This window comes from Crinia signifera, chromosome 8 (assembly GCF_055691185.1).
Source record: "Crinia signifera chromosome 8, ASM5569118v1, whole genome shotgun sequence".
NCBI classification, from domain to species: Eukaryota; Metazoa; Chordata; class Amphibia; order Anura; family Myobatrachidae; genus Crinia; species Crinia signifera.
Window position 1 is genome coordinate 42,367,717 of NC_139224.1, and position 13,153 is coordinate 42,380,869.

At 42.0% G+C, this 13,153-nt stretch overlaps 1 protein-coding gene across 12 annotated transcripts in view; it reads right to left on the bottom strand.

Annotated features, from left to right (window-relative positions):
* The window catches only part of ERC2 (ELKS/RAB6-interacting/CAST family member 2), an 875,436-nt gene that overhangs the window by 692,429 nt on the left and 169,854 nt on the right, over window positions 1-13,153 (bottom strand). For all 12 annotated transcript variants that reach the window (XM_083156222.1, XM_083156227.1, XM_083156223.1 and 9 more), the window contains 2 exons: window positions 7,463-7,618; window positions 969-1,136 (listed from right to left, as the gene is read on the bottom strand). In XM_083156222.1, the coding sequence (XP_083012348.1) occupies window positions 969-1,136; window positions 7,463-7,618 (324 nt within the window). The remainder of the gene's footprint in view (window positions 1-968; window positions 1,137-7,462; window positions 7,619-13,153) is intronic.

The following is a 13,153-nucleotide window of genomic DNA, read 5'->3' on the forward strand; positions in this document are numbered from 1 at the left end:
CCCCTGAGTTTGTCAATGTATAGATGAACTTAACCCCCTACCCCACACCCTGCATTGTCACTTACACCGGGCTGGGCAGTGGTGGCAGGCAGTAGCAAGGCCCACCTTCATGAGCGGTGGGCGGGTGCGATACAGCAAACGGGTGGACAGGTGAGGTACGGTTGGTGTGTTGATGAACTCTTACATCACGTTACACTGGGCACAGGCACACAGCTGCACAGCTGGGAGGGTCAGGAGCAGCTGGGCAGCATCTGAAAGAAGCAGTTAAATTGCGCATGTGCTGACGAATACCGGAACCCTAGAATTGGAAGATCCAATCCTGGGATTCAAATCCCGGAGATTTTAGGCCAGAACCCTGGGATACCGTTGATCCCAGTCCTGTAATTGGCCACCCTACTTTGGACCTTCTTCCCATCACCAATATAGCCTTCAGAGGAATAGGAAGCATATTACAAAGGCATCCTTCTGAGTTAACACACAACCTTCTAGAAGAAAACTTATTGTATATGAAGTCATTTACTCTAGGTCCTGCAAATTTGATGCCAGTTAGGACATTTATTATTACTAGTGTAGTGTGTTGTTACACTACTTTTTTTCTTACTGATTGTAGAGGCAAAACTTCCCTGCACTTTAACCAGTTTTTGGCTGTGGCTGTCCTTGTACAGGGTAATGGTACTTAAGCCCTTTGTATGTTTTTTAAGGTTTAAATATGTTTTATCACTTGCACATTTTGGCTACTTTCAGCAATTATGCCAATAAACAGCTGGGCCCATTTTATCCTAGAGCCAATAACTCCTTCAAGTTCCACCTTGTAATGTTATTCTTTTTAGCCTAATAGTCATTTCAGCATTTTTCTCATAGTAGAGACCAATAAAAAAACAATTACTTAATCTCTCAGAATTTGTTAGAGCAGATTCACAATATAGCCCGTGATTAATGAGGGCGCTGTAGTCAGTGAATGAGCCTACCTCCGTCTGAAGGATCGCAGCCCTCTGTTCTTTGGCAGTAAGAGATTCCTTAAGTACTTCAATGTGTTGCTTGCAGTCTGAGTTCTGATTGCCAAGAGTTTCCAACTTGGTTTGTAAGGCAAGAAGTTCAGATTCCTTCTTTGACAGCTCCAGCTTCAATTGGTCAAGCTTTAAATGATAATTGAGAACAATTAATTATATATTTTAAATAATTCAAAAAATAAGAACATTTACCAGAAAAGTCTGGGGGAAAAAGATGGGTAGCAAGAGCAGAGGGTGATGCACATCATATCTGCCCCCAGGACTGTTTCGGAACTGAGCGCCAATCATCAATTTTGATCTGCCATTCAAAAAAACAAGCTGTAATTTCAGTACTTATGATCACTGGTCCTTTAAATTAAATGAAGTTAAATATATATATATTACATACAATCAACTGCAGATTAGGCAGGGGTTTATGTATACCGCAAATGTGGATATATTTTGCATTTCCAATTTAAAAAATATATACACAAAGCACCTGTGGAAATGTATTCCACTATTGCTATTGCCCCATTTATTCAGACATACTTTTTGGAGGGTATTCAATCCGTGATTCCGACTATCGGAACAACAAAACAGTCGGAATTTGGCTGTAACTCGACAGCCGGAATTCAATGTTCTGGCTGCCAAGTGTTGGAAACTTCACGGACTGGCAAAAACAGCTGTGAATTTGACAATCTGCAGCCATTTACATCAAAACAGTGACAACTTTTAAATGTTAAAATCGGATCTGTTTTGTTGGAAATGGCCTTCAACGCCGTTGGTAACATTAGCATTGAATAGGCAACTGTATCTGTTTTATGGACATTTTTGTTTACTGCATGCCCCAAAGTGCAAAGACTGGTGCAAAACATAAAGCCACACTGTAGTTCTGAGATTCAAATTAAACTGATTTAAATATTTTTTTTCTAGTATTGTACAGGATTGTAATCTTATCAGTAACTGGCAAGAGGTGGATTTGAGGCCACCTGCACCAGCCAAGCCTCCATCTATACACTCTAGCCCCTCCCTTAGTTATGCCCATCAGTCCATTTTGGTTCATTATGCCCAGGGAAGCCCAGTTCATCAAGCTTCACTCGCAGAATAAGAACTGGGGGAGTATAGAGAGCTTGGTGGGCCATGAAGCAGTATTAAGATGGAAGTTGATCTTCTTTGCATTTCACCACATCAAATAACCACACAATAAAAGAGGTACGATGTGTAGTCTGCACCATGGCCCTTATTCAGATCTAATTGCAGTACAAATTTGTTTGGAAAATGGGCAAAACCATGTGCACTGCAGGTGGGGCATATGTAACATGTGCAGAGAGAGTTAGATTTGGGTGGGATGTGTTGAAACTGAAATCTAAATTGCAGTGTAAAAAGAATGCAGCCAGTATTTACCCTGCACAGAAACAAACTCACACAAATATAACTCTCTCGGCACATGTTACATCTGCCCCACCTGCAGTGCACATGGTTTTGCCCATTTTCCAAACAAATTTGTACTGCGATCCTGAAGAACCCTGAAAAGACTTTCTGCCATACCTGATGGTCCTTTGAGAGTCCTGTTTGCCCTTGTATGGGCTATATGTGATTTTATCTACATCCTTTGTGAGTTTTACCAATAAATTGCATGTTAACTTTTTTATACAATGTTGCACTAAATTCCGTTTGTTTTAAAGTCTTTTCAGGGTTCTTCTGAAACTTGGCTTCGATCTAAAAAAAGACCCTTATTACATGCTATCAAAAATACAGCTCCATGTGAGCTTAACTAAACACCAATAAATTGTTTTTTGTGAATGGCAATATTTGCACTATGGTCTGTTCTCTGTTTCCAAGTTTCTAGGGCGACTTGGCAGTGAAAATTATTTACAGAACCTATATTGTGTAAGTTTGTTGTGTTTTTCGGCAGGGTTGCACAATTCTACTTTTTTGGCTAAACCACTCTCAGCAGATTCACGTGTTGCATGGTTAACCATAAGTCCTTTGTTTGGCATAGCTTGATTAACTTTGATTGGATGTAGTTTTACACTATTATGAGATTAAGGCTAATATGCAGCCCTTTTGAAAGAAATTACTTCTGTACAAATCATTCACTTAGAATTATTGACCATTTTGTTATTGATATGAAGCGCCAAATCCACCTGTTTGATGCCTACACTTTATTGTCTATCGCGATAAATGCTAAACTAGCTTGATTTAGCATTCATTACTACTGGCGTTTTACATTCAGTAGCTGGAAAGCACACTGCTTCCAGCTACTGCAGCCCTACAGCAGTGGTTAACAAACTTTTTCAAACACGGAGTCCTAGAGTATCAGAATTTTCTTTAACAGGCACCCATAGGTCAGATGCTTCTTATTGTGCAATCTAGAAAACTATATTAAATTAAGATTTTAGCCCTCAAGCTAAGTGATGCCCCTTTTACACCAAAATGCCGGATCTGACCTGGTATTTGGAACGAGGTTCCAATCCGAGCCAGACCCAGGATACTACCTAATTTTCTGTACACTGCAGTGCAATGGGTCTCCATGAGTTCAGTGTCTTTAAGGCTGGCACTTGGAGATGACATCATCTCAAAGCTCTGAAAAATCTGCCAATTGGGATCCCCAGGGTGCTTACATCATGCAAGGGGCAAGCTCAGCACTCTGGAAGCTGCTGCTGTCTGCATAGCAGGGTATACTTCTTACGCCTGTCCACCATCCTCTGGACTGATCGCAGGATGCTGCGGTTGGGCTTTCCTTTTAATGCAATTGGGATCCGAGTTACCCATTCACACTGCCCCTCAACATTAGGACTTAAGCCCCATACACATTAGACTACTAGGCACACCACAGATATAGTTATCTACAGTATATCAGGGGTGTCGCTCGTCAACACAAATCAACTGCCCATATTAAGTGATGTCAACCATAGCCATTAAACATGCAAGTTGTTGTCTACATAGCCAAAATTGACCTGCATGTTCTAACGACAGGGGGGGGTTGTTAATGATATTAAGTATACACACTAGACTTTTTCTTTAAAGATATTGCCCAAAAATGCCCTTCTGAGCGATATCTTATAAAAAGTTGTCTAGTGTGTATGGGGCTTACCCATGTTCAACCCTGCTAGTTTTCAGGGTCAGGTTGGTGGGTCATTGGACCTTGCATAGTTTTTGGTGGGAGATTTACACTGAGGCTGGTCAACCTGGCAATAACGCTGGTTATTTGGGCAGTATAAAGGGGTTTTCATGTGGTGAGGGACAGGACTTACAGTACTTCTGTGTGTCCACATATCTTACAATTTGAAGCCACAAGCACTAGTTTATTTTGACCATAAATATTTCAATTGGTCCTAGACCAACCAACCAATGCACTCCTGCAAGTACCCAGAGGCACACAGTTTGGGAACCACTGCCCTAGACACTATTTTTAAGACCATAACCAGCACCAGATCTACTTACACTAGTAAACCCAAGACACACATGACTTAATTCTAGGTGATCATCACTAATACTGTATGTGGGAATGTACTATCGTATCATACCCACTCTGTCTACAAACCAAATTAAGATTGCTGGATTGTGCAGGTTGAAAATGTTGGCTACTCACAATCCATCCACACGTCACTCTGTTTTTAGATGCTGGATGAGGACAGTGATAGTTCCTCATATTTGTTATATTTATTTCTTAATTTATTTAATAGAAATCCCACATGCTTATCACTCACACTTACTCCCATCTCAGGAAGAAAAAAAAAATCACTGTGTTCTTGAGACAACATCAAGAGAAAACAAAAGTTGGCCGAACGGTTTGTTTTGATCAAAGTGCTCATCTTCCCCGGTCATCCGGAAATGTTTGTATACGAGGACAAAGGCTTTTTTTTTTACTTTTTGGATAAAACACAACAAACATTTAACAGATGGAAATGAAGCAACATCTGTGTATCACAACAGGAGGATACAACAAACACAGTTACTTATGCTGCTTTCCCACTGCAGACCAGTTTAAAGTACTGGTATTAGCATTCCCACTGCAGCAGATTACCATTTTAAATACCATTTAAGTGCCATTCCCATTGCAGTGAACCGTGTAAAATGTAGAGTGCCTAACCCCCCCCCCCCAGTGTAAAGAGTGCCTAATCCCTCCCCCCCCCCCCCAAGCGTAAAGAGTGCCTTACCCCCCCGTACCTGCCCTGTGCCCCCACCTCCCCGTTATTTTAACGTGTAGGACTCTGCTTTAAAAACGGGTGCCACAATACCATTTAACTTTAAACGGTATTTCAACTCTGGCACTTTCCCACTGCAGCCTTAAAATGGTAAATTGCGCTGAAAATCTGCAATTTACCGTTTTTTAGCTGCAGTGGAAAAGGTGCATTAATGTACACAGTAACTACAAAAATACATTACCAGGGCAATCGGTGGTTTTACATTGTTACAATACATACAGATTTTAAACTCTCATCGGAAGAAAAATACACTGTGTTTACAACGTAATTAGCAAGCTGATTACCTTTTACACATACATCTGATGGTCATGTCTCTTTACTATTTGCCTGCAAATTATTATCTTTTTAAAAATCTCTTGTGAGAAAAAAACCGGTATGGCTAACACAGACCTCCTGTAGCATTAGTATATAGCTGCTTCTTTGCATCTGTGCAATACCAACCACATTAGAATCAGGCCTAGGAAACAAGGAATACATGACTAGTCAGATATCAGGAAGGAGACAGTGATGTTAGAGTTGGTGGGCCACATGGAGCCTAAAATCTCCCTGTTGCCCATCACTGGGGCTTACACACGGGGCGATGTCAGGGCATTTTCTAGGTGATCTCATTAGATCAGTTAAAAGATGGCCCTACATCATTCCGTGTGTAGTGGCCATAGTGATAGCGATGCTGGATAAATCTACTTACTCAGTGGAGAACACTGGCCCTGACACATTGCTGTGTGCTGAGCAATCTTGCTGAGCGTTCTGTGCGATCTAGCATCGCTCAGCAAATCTCCCCATGTGTAGGGACCTTAAGAGTTACGCTACTGTTTAAAAAGATCATAGGGGGGGGGGATTGTAATAGGGCGTGAGAATCAGAAAGTGAGAGATAAGGGGTGAGATTCTATGCTTTGCGCAAAAAGCGCATGTTTTATTTGCGCACCACATCACCGCAAATCGCCTATTTTAAATTCGCATTTTTCAGTCAAAATGCGCATATTTAATGTGATGCGCATTGGAGGCTGAAAAGTGCGAAGAGGGGCGATTTGCAGCGAAGTGGTGCGCTGTATTTAGTCCTGAAAATGTGCGATTTCCATGTCTAAAAATCGCACATTTGCAGGACAGCGCAAAGTTGTAAAAAAAAAAACGAGCGCGGGGTCCCCCGCCCGAGTATAACCAGCCCCGGGCTCACTGAGCCTGTGCTGGTGACATAAAATCAGGGTCCCCGACAAATAGGGGTCCCCTTGATTTTATGAAACCAGCACCAGACTCAAGGTCCGGCGCTGGTTCCCAAAATACGGGGGACAAAGTGACTAGGGGTCCCCCGTATTTTGGGAACCAGCGCCGGACCTTGAGCCTGGTGCTGGTTTCATAAAATCAAGGGGACCCCTATTTGTCGGGGACCCTGATTTTATGTCACCAGCACCGGCTCAGTGAGCCCGGGGCTGGTTATACTCGGGCGGGGGACCCCGCGCTCGTTATATTTTCTTTTTAACCCTTTCTTTTATTTTTTACAGCAGAACCCTGCACAGAACATTGCGATCTGTGCAGGGTTCTGGCTAATTCGCCTAACAGACCCTGGTCTGAAATAAGTGCGATAATTAGTCACCTAAATAATGCGATGTGCAAATGCGCATTGCATTAAATAAGCGACTTGTATAGTTTTCTATACGAAAACATCTGGATGCGATAAAAATGCGAATTAATCTCGCATTTTTATTCAGCATACCTTAACGCACATAATATGCGATTTCAGTCCCTGAGCGCATCACATTAAATTTGCGATTTCTATGAAAAATGCGATATCGCCATTTTGTGGTCTAATTACCGCAAAATAAGCAAAATCGCATGCCATAGAATGTCACCCTTAGAGTTTAAAAAAAAAGAAAGTGAGAGATTTTATGAGAATTCTCCGTTCTCTTTTTTAAAGCGGCAATCATTTATTTAAAGGAGCAATCATTTACAGTGCAAAACCAGGTTTTCTTTGCTGCTTAAATAGTTGGCGCTTAAAAAAAAAAAAAAGGGAGAACTTACAGAATCTCTCCCTTTCTAAATATCACACCTTATTATATTGCCCCCTATATGTGTTCTGAATCTCTGCAGCATATAAAGGTGACGTCCATTTTAACTAGTTTTAAGTTTGGAGCAATTTATAATGAAGTTTGTTTCTGTAAAGGGGTATTATACCTCTAAACCTCTGCTAGAAGATTAAAAAAGAAAGAAAAACCTGGACCTCCGAATGAACTGCTCTATCACGTAAATATGCTACAGATATCTCACCTTGCTTTTCATAAACTTTGAATGACTCTTATAAACCTCCATTTGTTTGATTTCCTCTTCCCTGTCTTCTGTGTTCAGGACGCCATTTGTTTTTATGATTTGGATTTCGTCTTCAAGGTCTCGGATGTTTCTTTCCAGGGAAGCGATTTTGGTATCCTGTTTGAAAATGGAAATATTACTTGTGTAAATGTTGGTACTGGAAGAAAGCAGGCAGTACTGGAACCTAGCAAGAACGGATTGAGGTGATTAGAAGGTGATATGAGAAGCAGAGTCAGTAAACGAGCCTGTTGCATACATCACACAGTACATGCCATGCAGATCTGCAGTAAGACCAGTCTCCTAACATTACAGGTAGGGTGGATACACTGGGGAAAGTATAAGAGGGTGCAGTAGGTGCATGGCTCACCGCAAGAAATTCTCCTATTTCCATTATTAGGGCCTGGTTTAGACTTGCTCGCTGATGACTGCGAGCAGATAGCCGCCGCTCAAAACCCAGTATGTGCAAGTCTGCAAATGAATTGTGATAACTATCCACACGCAAATCCATACCTCCCAACTTCTTCATTCTCAAAAGAGGGACACTCGTGCGGCAGGGTTGCTGGTGCGTCCAAAAAGGGGTTGTGGCCTATGCAAATGACGGCGTGTCATGTGCAAACTAGGCTGCTGTCGGGCCACGCCCCTTTTTATCTGCCATTGCTGAATAGACGCATTCAGATGCATGCGCACAGCGTCTATTCCTCCAAGCTGGGGGAGTCCCAACTGCCCCCCCCCCCCCCAGCTCGCTCCGACGTGGGACACTGCCGGTCCCGGACGGGATCATCCCACAAAACCGGGATGGTCATGCGAAAAACAGGACAGTTGGGAGGTATGCAAATCTATACGAAAAATGGAAAAATGGCAGGTGTCCACCCCAAATGCTGACATTCTGTCAGTCAACCTCTGGTCACCTTTCATTTACGATCCATACGCAATATCGGACGCTATCCACCCTCACGCATGCGCAGTCATTTCGAAATCAATCGCTCGATCTGTAAATTTGCTGATCAGCGATCAACTCTGAATAAGGCCCTTTTTCCATTAAACATGATCAATACGTAATAGCACAATACTGTACATATTTATTACAGGAATTTGTACAATATAATATCCAGATGGCCAACTAAAATCCGCGATGAGCAGCTCTAATGCCACTTTTTTAAATTCAAACGTTTTTTTTCCGGTCTTTATTTGGAAAGCAATGGGACCTAATCAGTATCTATAAGAGTTGAAGACACAAAAACAAAACAAATATATTGGCGCTAAAACTCCAACCGTACTATGTCCTTATTTTAATTATTAGGGTATAGACCATATACACTACTGTTTGTTTAGTCCCAAATCCATAGGGATAATCCACACAGTAGGTTCCTGCAGCGTATTTGTAGGAAATGCCAATTTCCCAATAGTAAAGATACAGAAAGAAACAACATATAACGCGCTGGAAACAATATATATGAAAATAATACAAATATTTAATACTTAGAAAAATTATTATTTAAATGTACATATATTATATTGCACTGGCCAGTGATAAAAAACAATTTCATAAAAACACCGCAGTAAAAAGCATGAGAAAAAAATATATATATAAATAAATATAAATATATATATATAAAAATAAAAATAAAAAATGAAAGTCCAAGGGAGAGATCTCCCTGTACCTGCTCTAAGTGCACCGGTGCAGTATTATTTGGTGGGGCTCTCTTACAGCAATCTCCTTTTTATAAGTCACTGGGGATCCAGGTTCCAGGTTGGATGGCAGGTAGTGTGGTAACCAAAACCTGGGAGAGCTTGTGCAGGTAACAGGGCTCTTGTCTCTCTGGCACTCCGGAGATGAAAAAAAGGCTCAGTCAGAATTAGCGGTATGACGCGTTTCCCCGCCTCCTTAGGGGTTCGGCGGCTTCTTCAGATAGTGAGCTCACTATCTGAAGAAGCCGCCGAACCCCTAAGGAGGCGGGGAAACGCGTCATACCGCTAATTCTGACTGAGCCTTTTTTTCATCTCCGGAGTGCCAGAGAGACAAGAGCCCTGTTACCTGCACAAGCTCTCCCAGGTTTTGGTTACCACACTACCTGCCATCCAACCTGGAACCTGGATCCCCAGTGACTTATAAAAAGGAGATTGCTGTAAGAGAGCCCCACCAAATAATACTGCACCGGTGCACTTAGAGCAGGTACAGGGAGATCTCTCCCTTGGACTTTCATTTTTTATTTTTATTTTTATATATATATATTTATATTTATTTATATATATATTTTTTTCTCATGCTTTTTACTGCGGTGTTTTTATGAAATTGTTTTTTATCACTGGCCAGTGCAATATAATATATGTACATTTAAATAATAATTTTTCTAAGTATTAAATATTTGTATTATTTTCATATATATTGTTTCCAGCGCGTTATATGTTGTTTCTTTCAGTATCTATAAGACAATGATTACTTTATTTGTAATTAAACTTTGATGTCCAAACCCAATAAAACTTACATATTTAGGGGGGAATTCAATGCCGGTCGCTATTTCCGACAGGGGAAACAGCTATTCGATGCTGTCGTTTCTGACAGCATTGAAAACAATTTCAGACAAAACAGATCCAACTTTAAAACAAGTCGGATCTGTTTTGTTGGAAACCACCGTGGAATGTCGAATTCACGGCCGTTTTTCGTCAATCCACGGCCGTTTTTTGACAAATCTCGAACTTTCCGACACTTGACAGTTGGAACATTTCAGACTGTCGAGTCCCTGTCGAGCAGAATGAAAACGTCCTGGGATTACAACTGTTGGGACAGTCGGAATTCTGGATTGAATACCCCCCCCATAAACTTTGTATATTGTAACTAGGACGTTCAATGAATGATTGTCACTTTGTAATCTTGAAAGTTGTTGCATATATTAAGTATAATATGGTAATCCTACATATTATTTACTATAGAGACTAAAAACACTATCACACCTTAGTACAAAAGGGAACAAGAAACCCAGCATGCGATAGTAATCATATATGTTTGGTAGAGTTCTGCCAAAGTTTAGTACAGAGTTAATAAAAAGGAAAGGATTAGCAGTCATGCCACACACAAAATGTTTGCTATTAGTATATTATAGAGAAATCACAGCAACCAAAGATGATGCTCAGCTGTAGAAACATACAGAGTGTCGCTAGAGCTCATCGGATAGATAAATAAATGCAGGAAAGTACAAGGCTAGAAAAACATATACCAGTATATGATGAAGGGCTGAGCTGTTTACTGCAAGCAGCGTCCATGGCAAACCAAACACTCGTCCATATGATACTGGAGTCACGGTAGAGACACGCTCACACTGCATCACACACACACTGTACTATTCCCGAAATGTAAGGATGTATTTATATACATAAAATTAGCACACCCAAGACCTACGTTCAAGGTATCCCAATAGGGTGCTAATGGATGTGTGGTTCCACTGACAGCAGTGGAGCTTCACCCAGCGCAATGGTTCGGCTGGTTTGAGGTGGGTCAACGAGTTACTTTGTTTTCCATTGGGAAATGTTGACAGTACAGTATATTAGGTTTACGTGAATACAGTATAGACAATACCCACATTGAGGAGAAAAGCTATATGGTCTGACATAAAGCATTTACATTGATATCCTTTATCGGGTGTGGTACAGGGTTCAGACAGTCGGGCACGGTGGCTCGCTACGCTCGACACCTATTCTATTCTCCCTCATGGGGGTCGTAGACCCCTACGAGGGAGAATAGCCGGTGGCCGTCGGGAACCCGTGCGTCAGTATTTTAACAGTCGGGATCCCGACGTTGGGTAAATGACTGTCGGGATCCCAACTGTCGGGACCCCGTCCGGCACCCCCTGTATCATACCACCCAACATTTATTCAGGCAATATTGGGATAAGATAAGCCTCCATCTTGGTTTATCTAAATACCACCCTGATCCATGAAGCATGCCCACTTTCCATGGATCAGGGGTGCCCCTTTAGAGGGCTATTTAAGATACGGACTACATTATCTAAACCCATAGGGGCAGATGTATTTAACCTGATGAAGAGATAATGTGGAGGTAAAGTAGGTGATAAAGCATCAGCCAATCAGCTATGTTTGAAAAATTACAGTTAGGAGTTGATTGGCTGGTGCGTTGTCACATTTATCTCTTCACCAGGCTTAATACATCTGCCCCATGGTGATAAATTAGAAAATACTGTATCTCATTCAATGAAATAAATAACTATCTATCGTGAATTGCATTTGTTCCTCACTCCCCAGCATCTACTGTAGAACTGATGCCACATATATTGTAAGAGACAGATTCAGTAGCTACTCAAGTGAGTTAAATAGAAAGATGTACTGCAGTCAGGGAGTGGGGGAGAAAGGAAATGTAATCACAGATGTCTCATGTTCCCAATACACACATCATCTATACAAACCTGTATCGGATGGTGTATAGGGCTTTTACTAAAGGCCAAAGGGGTGGTATGGGTCATCGGGTTGACCCAATTTAGGTTGACATGCTTTGAGTCGACCATTGAAGATCGACAGGCCGTAGGGCGACACCTGGAATAGATTGACCTATTTAAAGTGTCGACCTTCAGTGGTCGACCCAATTCATGTCGACTTTAACCCCTTGAGTGGTAATCCTGAGAATTTTCCGGGCTATGCTCCAGTGCCCAGACTGGCAAACCGAACAATTCTTGGGATTGCCACTGTTGTGCTGCTTAGTGCTGGGCAGCACCGCTGAGCGCTGAGCTCAGCTTCAGTCGCTGCCCAGCCCCGCCTCCTTATCCCCGGCTGTGTGCGGCGTGTCCTTGCTAATGTCACGCTGCACACGGCCACGTTGCTGGTGGCAATACTGGGCAGCGACTGATGTACAGTAGTGCTCAGCAGCGCTGCACGGCCCTGGGAGACACAGTTGTGAGGTTTTTTTAGGCAGTACTCCCCCAAAAAATACCCTGCCCCGTGGGGAGCACTCCCTAAAAAACCCTACCACTGAATGGGTTAATAGGGGCGACCTAGTGACCATTTCCCGAGGGGAGTTTTATGTGGGAATGATAGGTTGGTTTAGTAACATGTTGCACCTTTGTTGTAGTGTCCAATGTTGCTCTCAGTTTATCTATAACTAATCCTTAAAAGATCATGATATCTTATGGCAACTGTCATACAAAGAAGTAGTCCAGACAGCAAGGCTACAGTGGAGGAAATAGCCACTGAAAGCAGTAGAGAGTACCCTCTGTGTTCCCTCCCATAATTCCTAATGTATACAGTGGCTACTTCAGCGATCTCATGGGACAGAATACGTCTCGCACTCAAACGCTAAGTGCCCATGAAATGATGGTTGCACCTGTTATAAAGTGAAAAGAGACTGAGTGGTTGGGCCACCTGGCAACAGTTTCACGGAAGTTGGTAAAGAAAAGCAAGTTCCAGCATTGAACTTGGTCCACAAAAACAGTGACATGTTATATCTCTGATAGGGACATTATGAACATAAAATAATACAGGTGGCAGTTATGTGTCCTGCCTGTGAGGTGTCAGTGAGAACAATGTTCTTGTCTACAGACAACTAGAAAAAAAAAAGGGTATTTTATTTTTCACCTGATCATGTGTACAGATGCGGTGACTGAATAGGTCCACACAGAGAAATCAATTCATCATACACACCCAAGC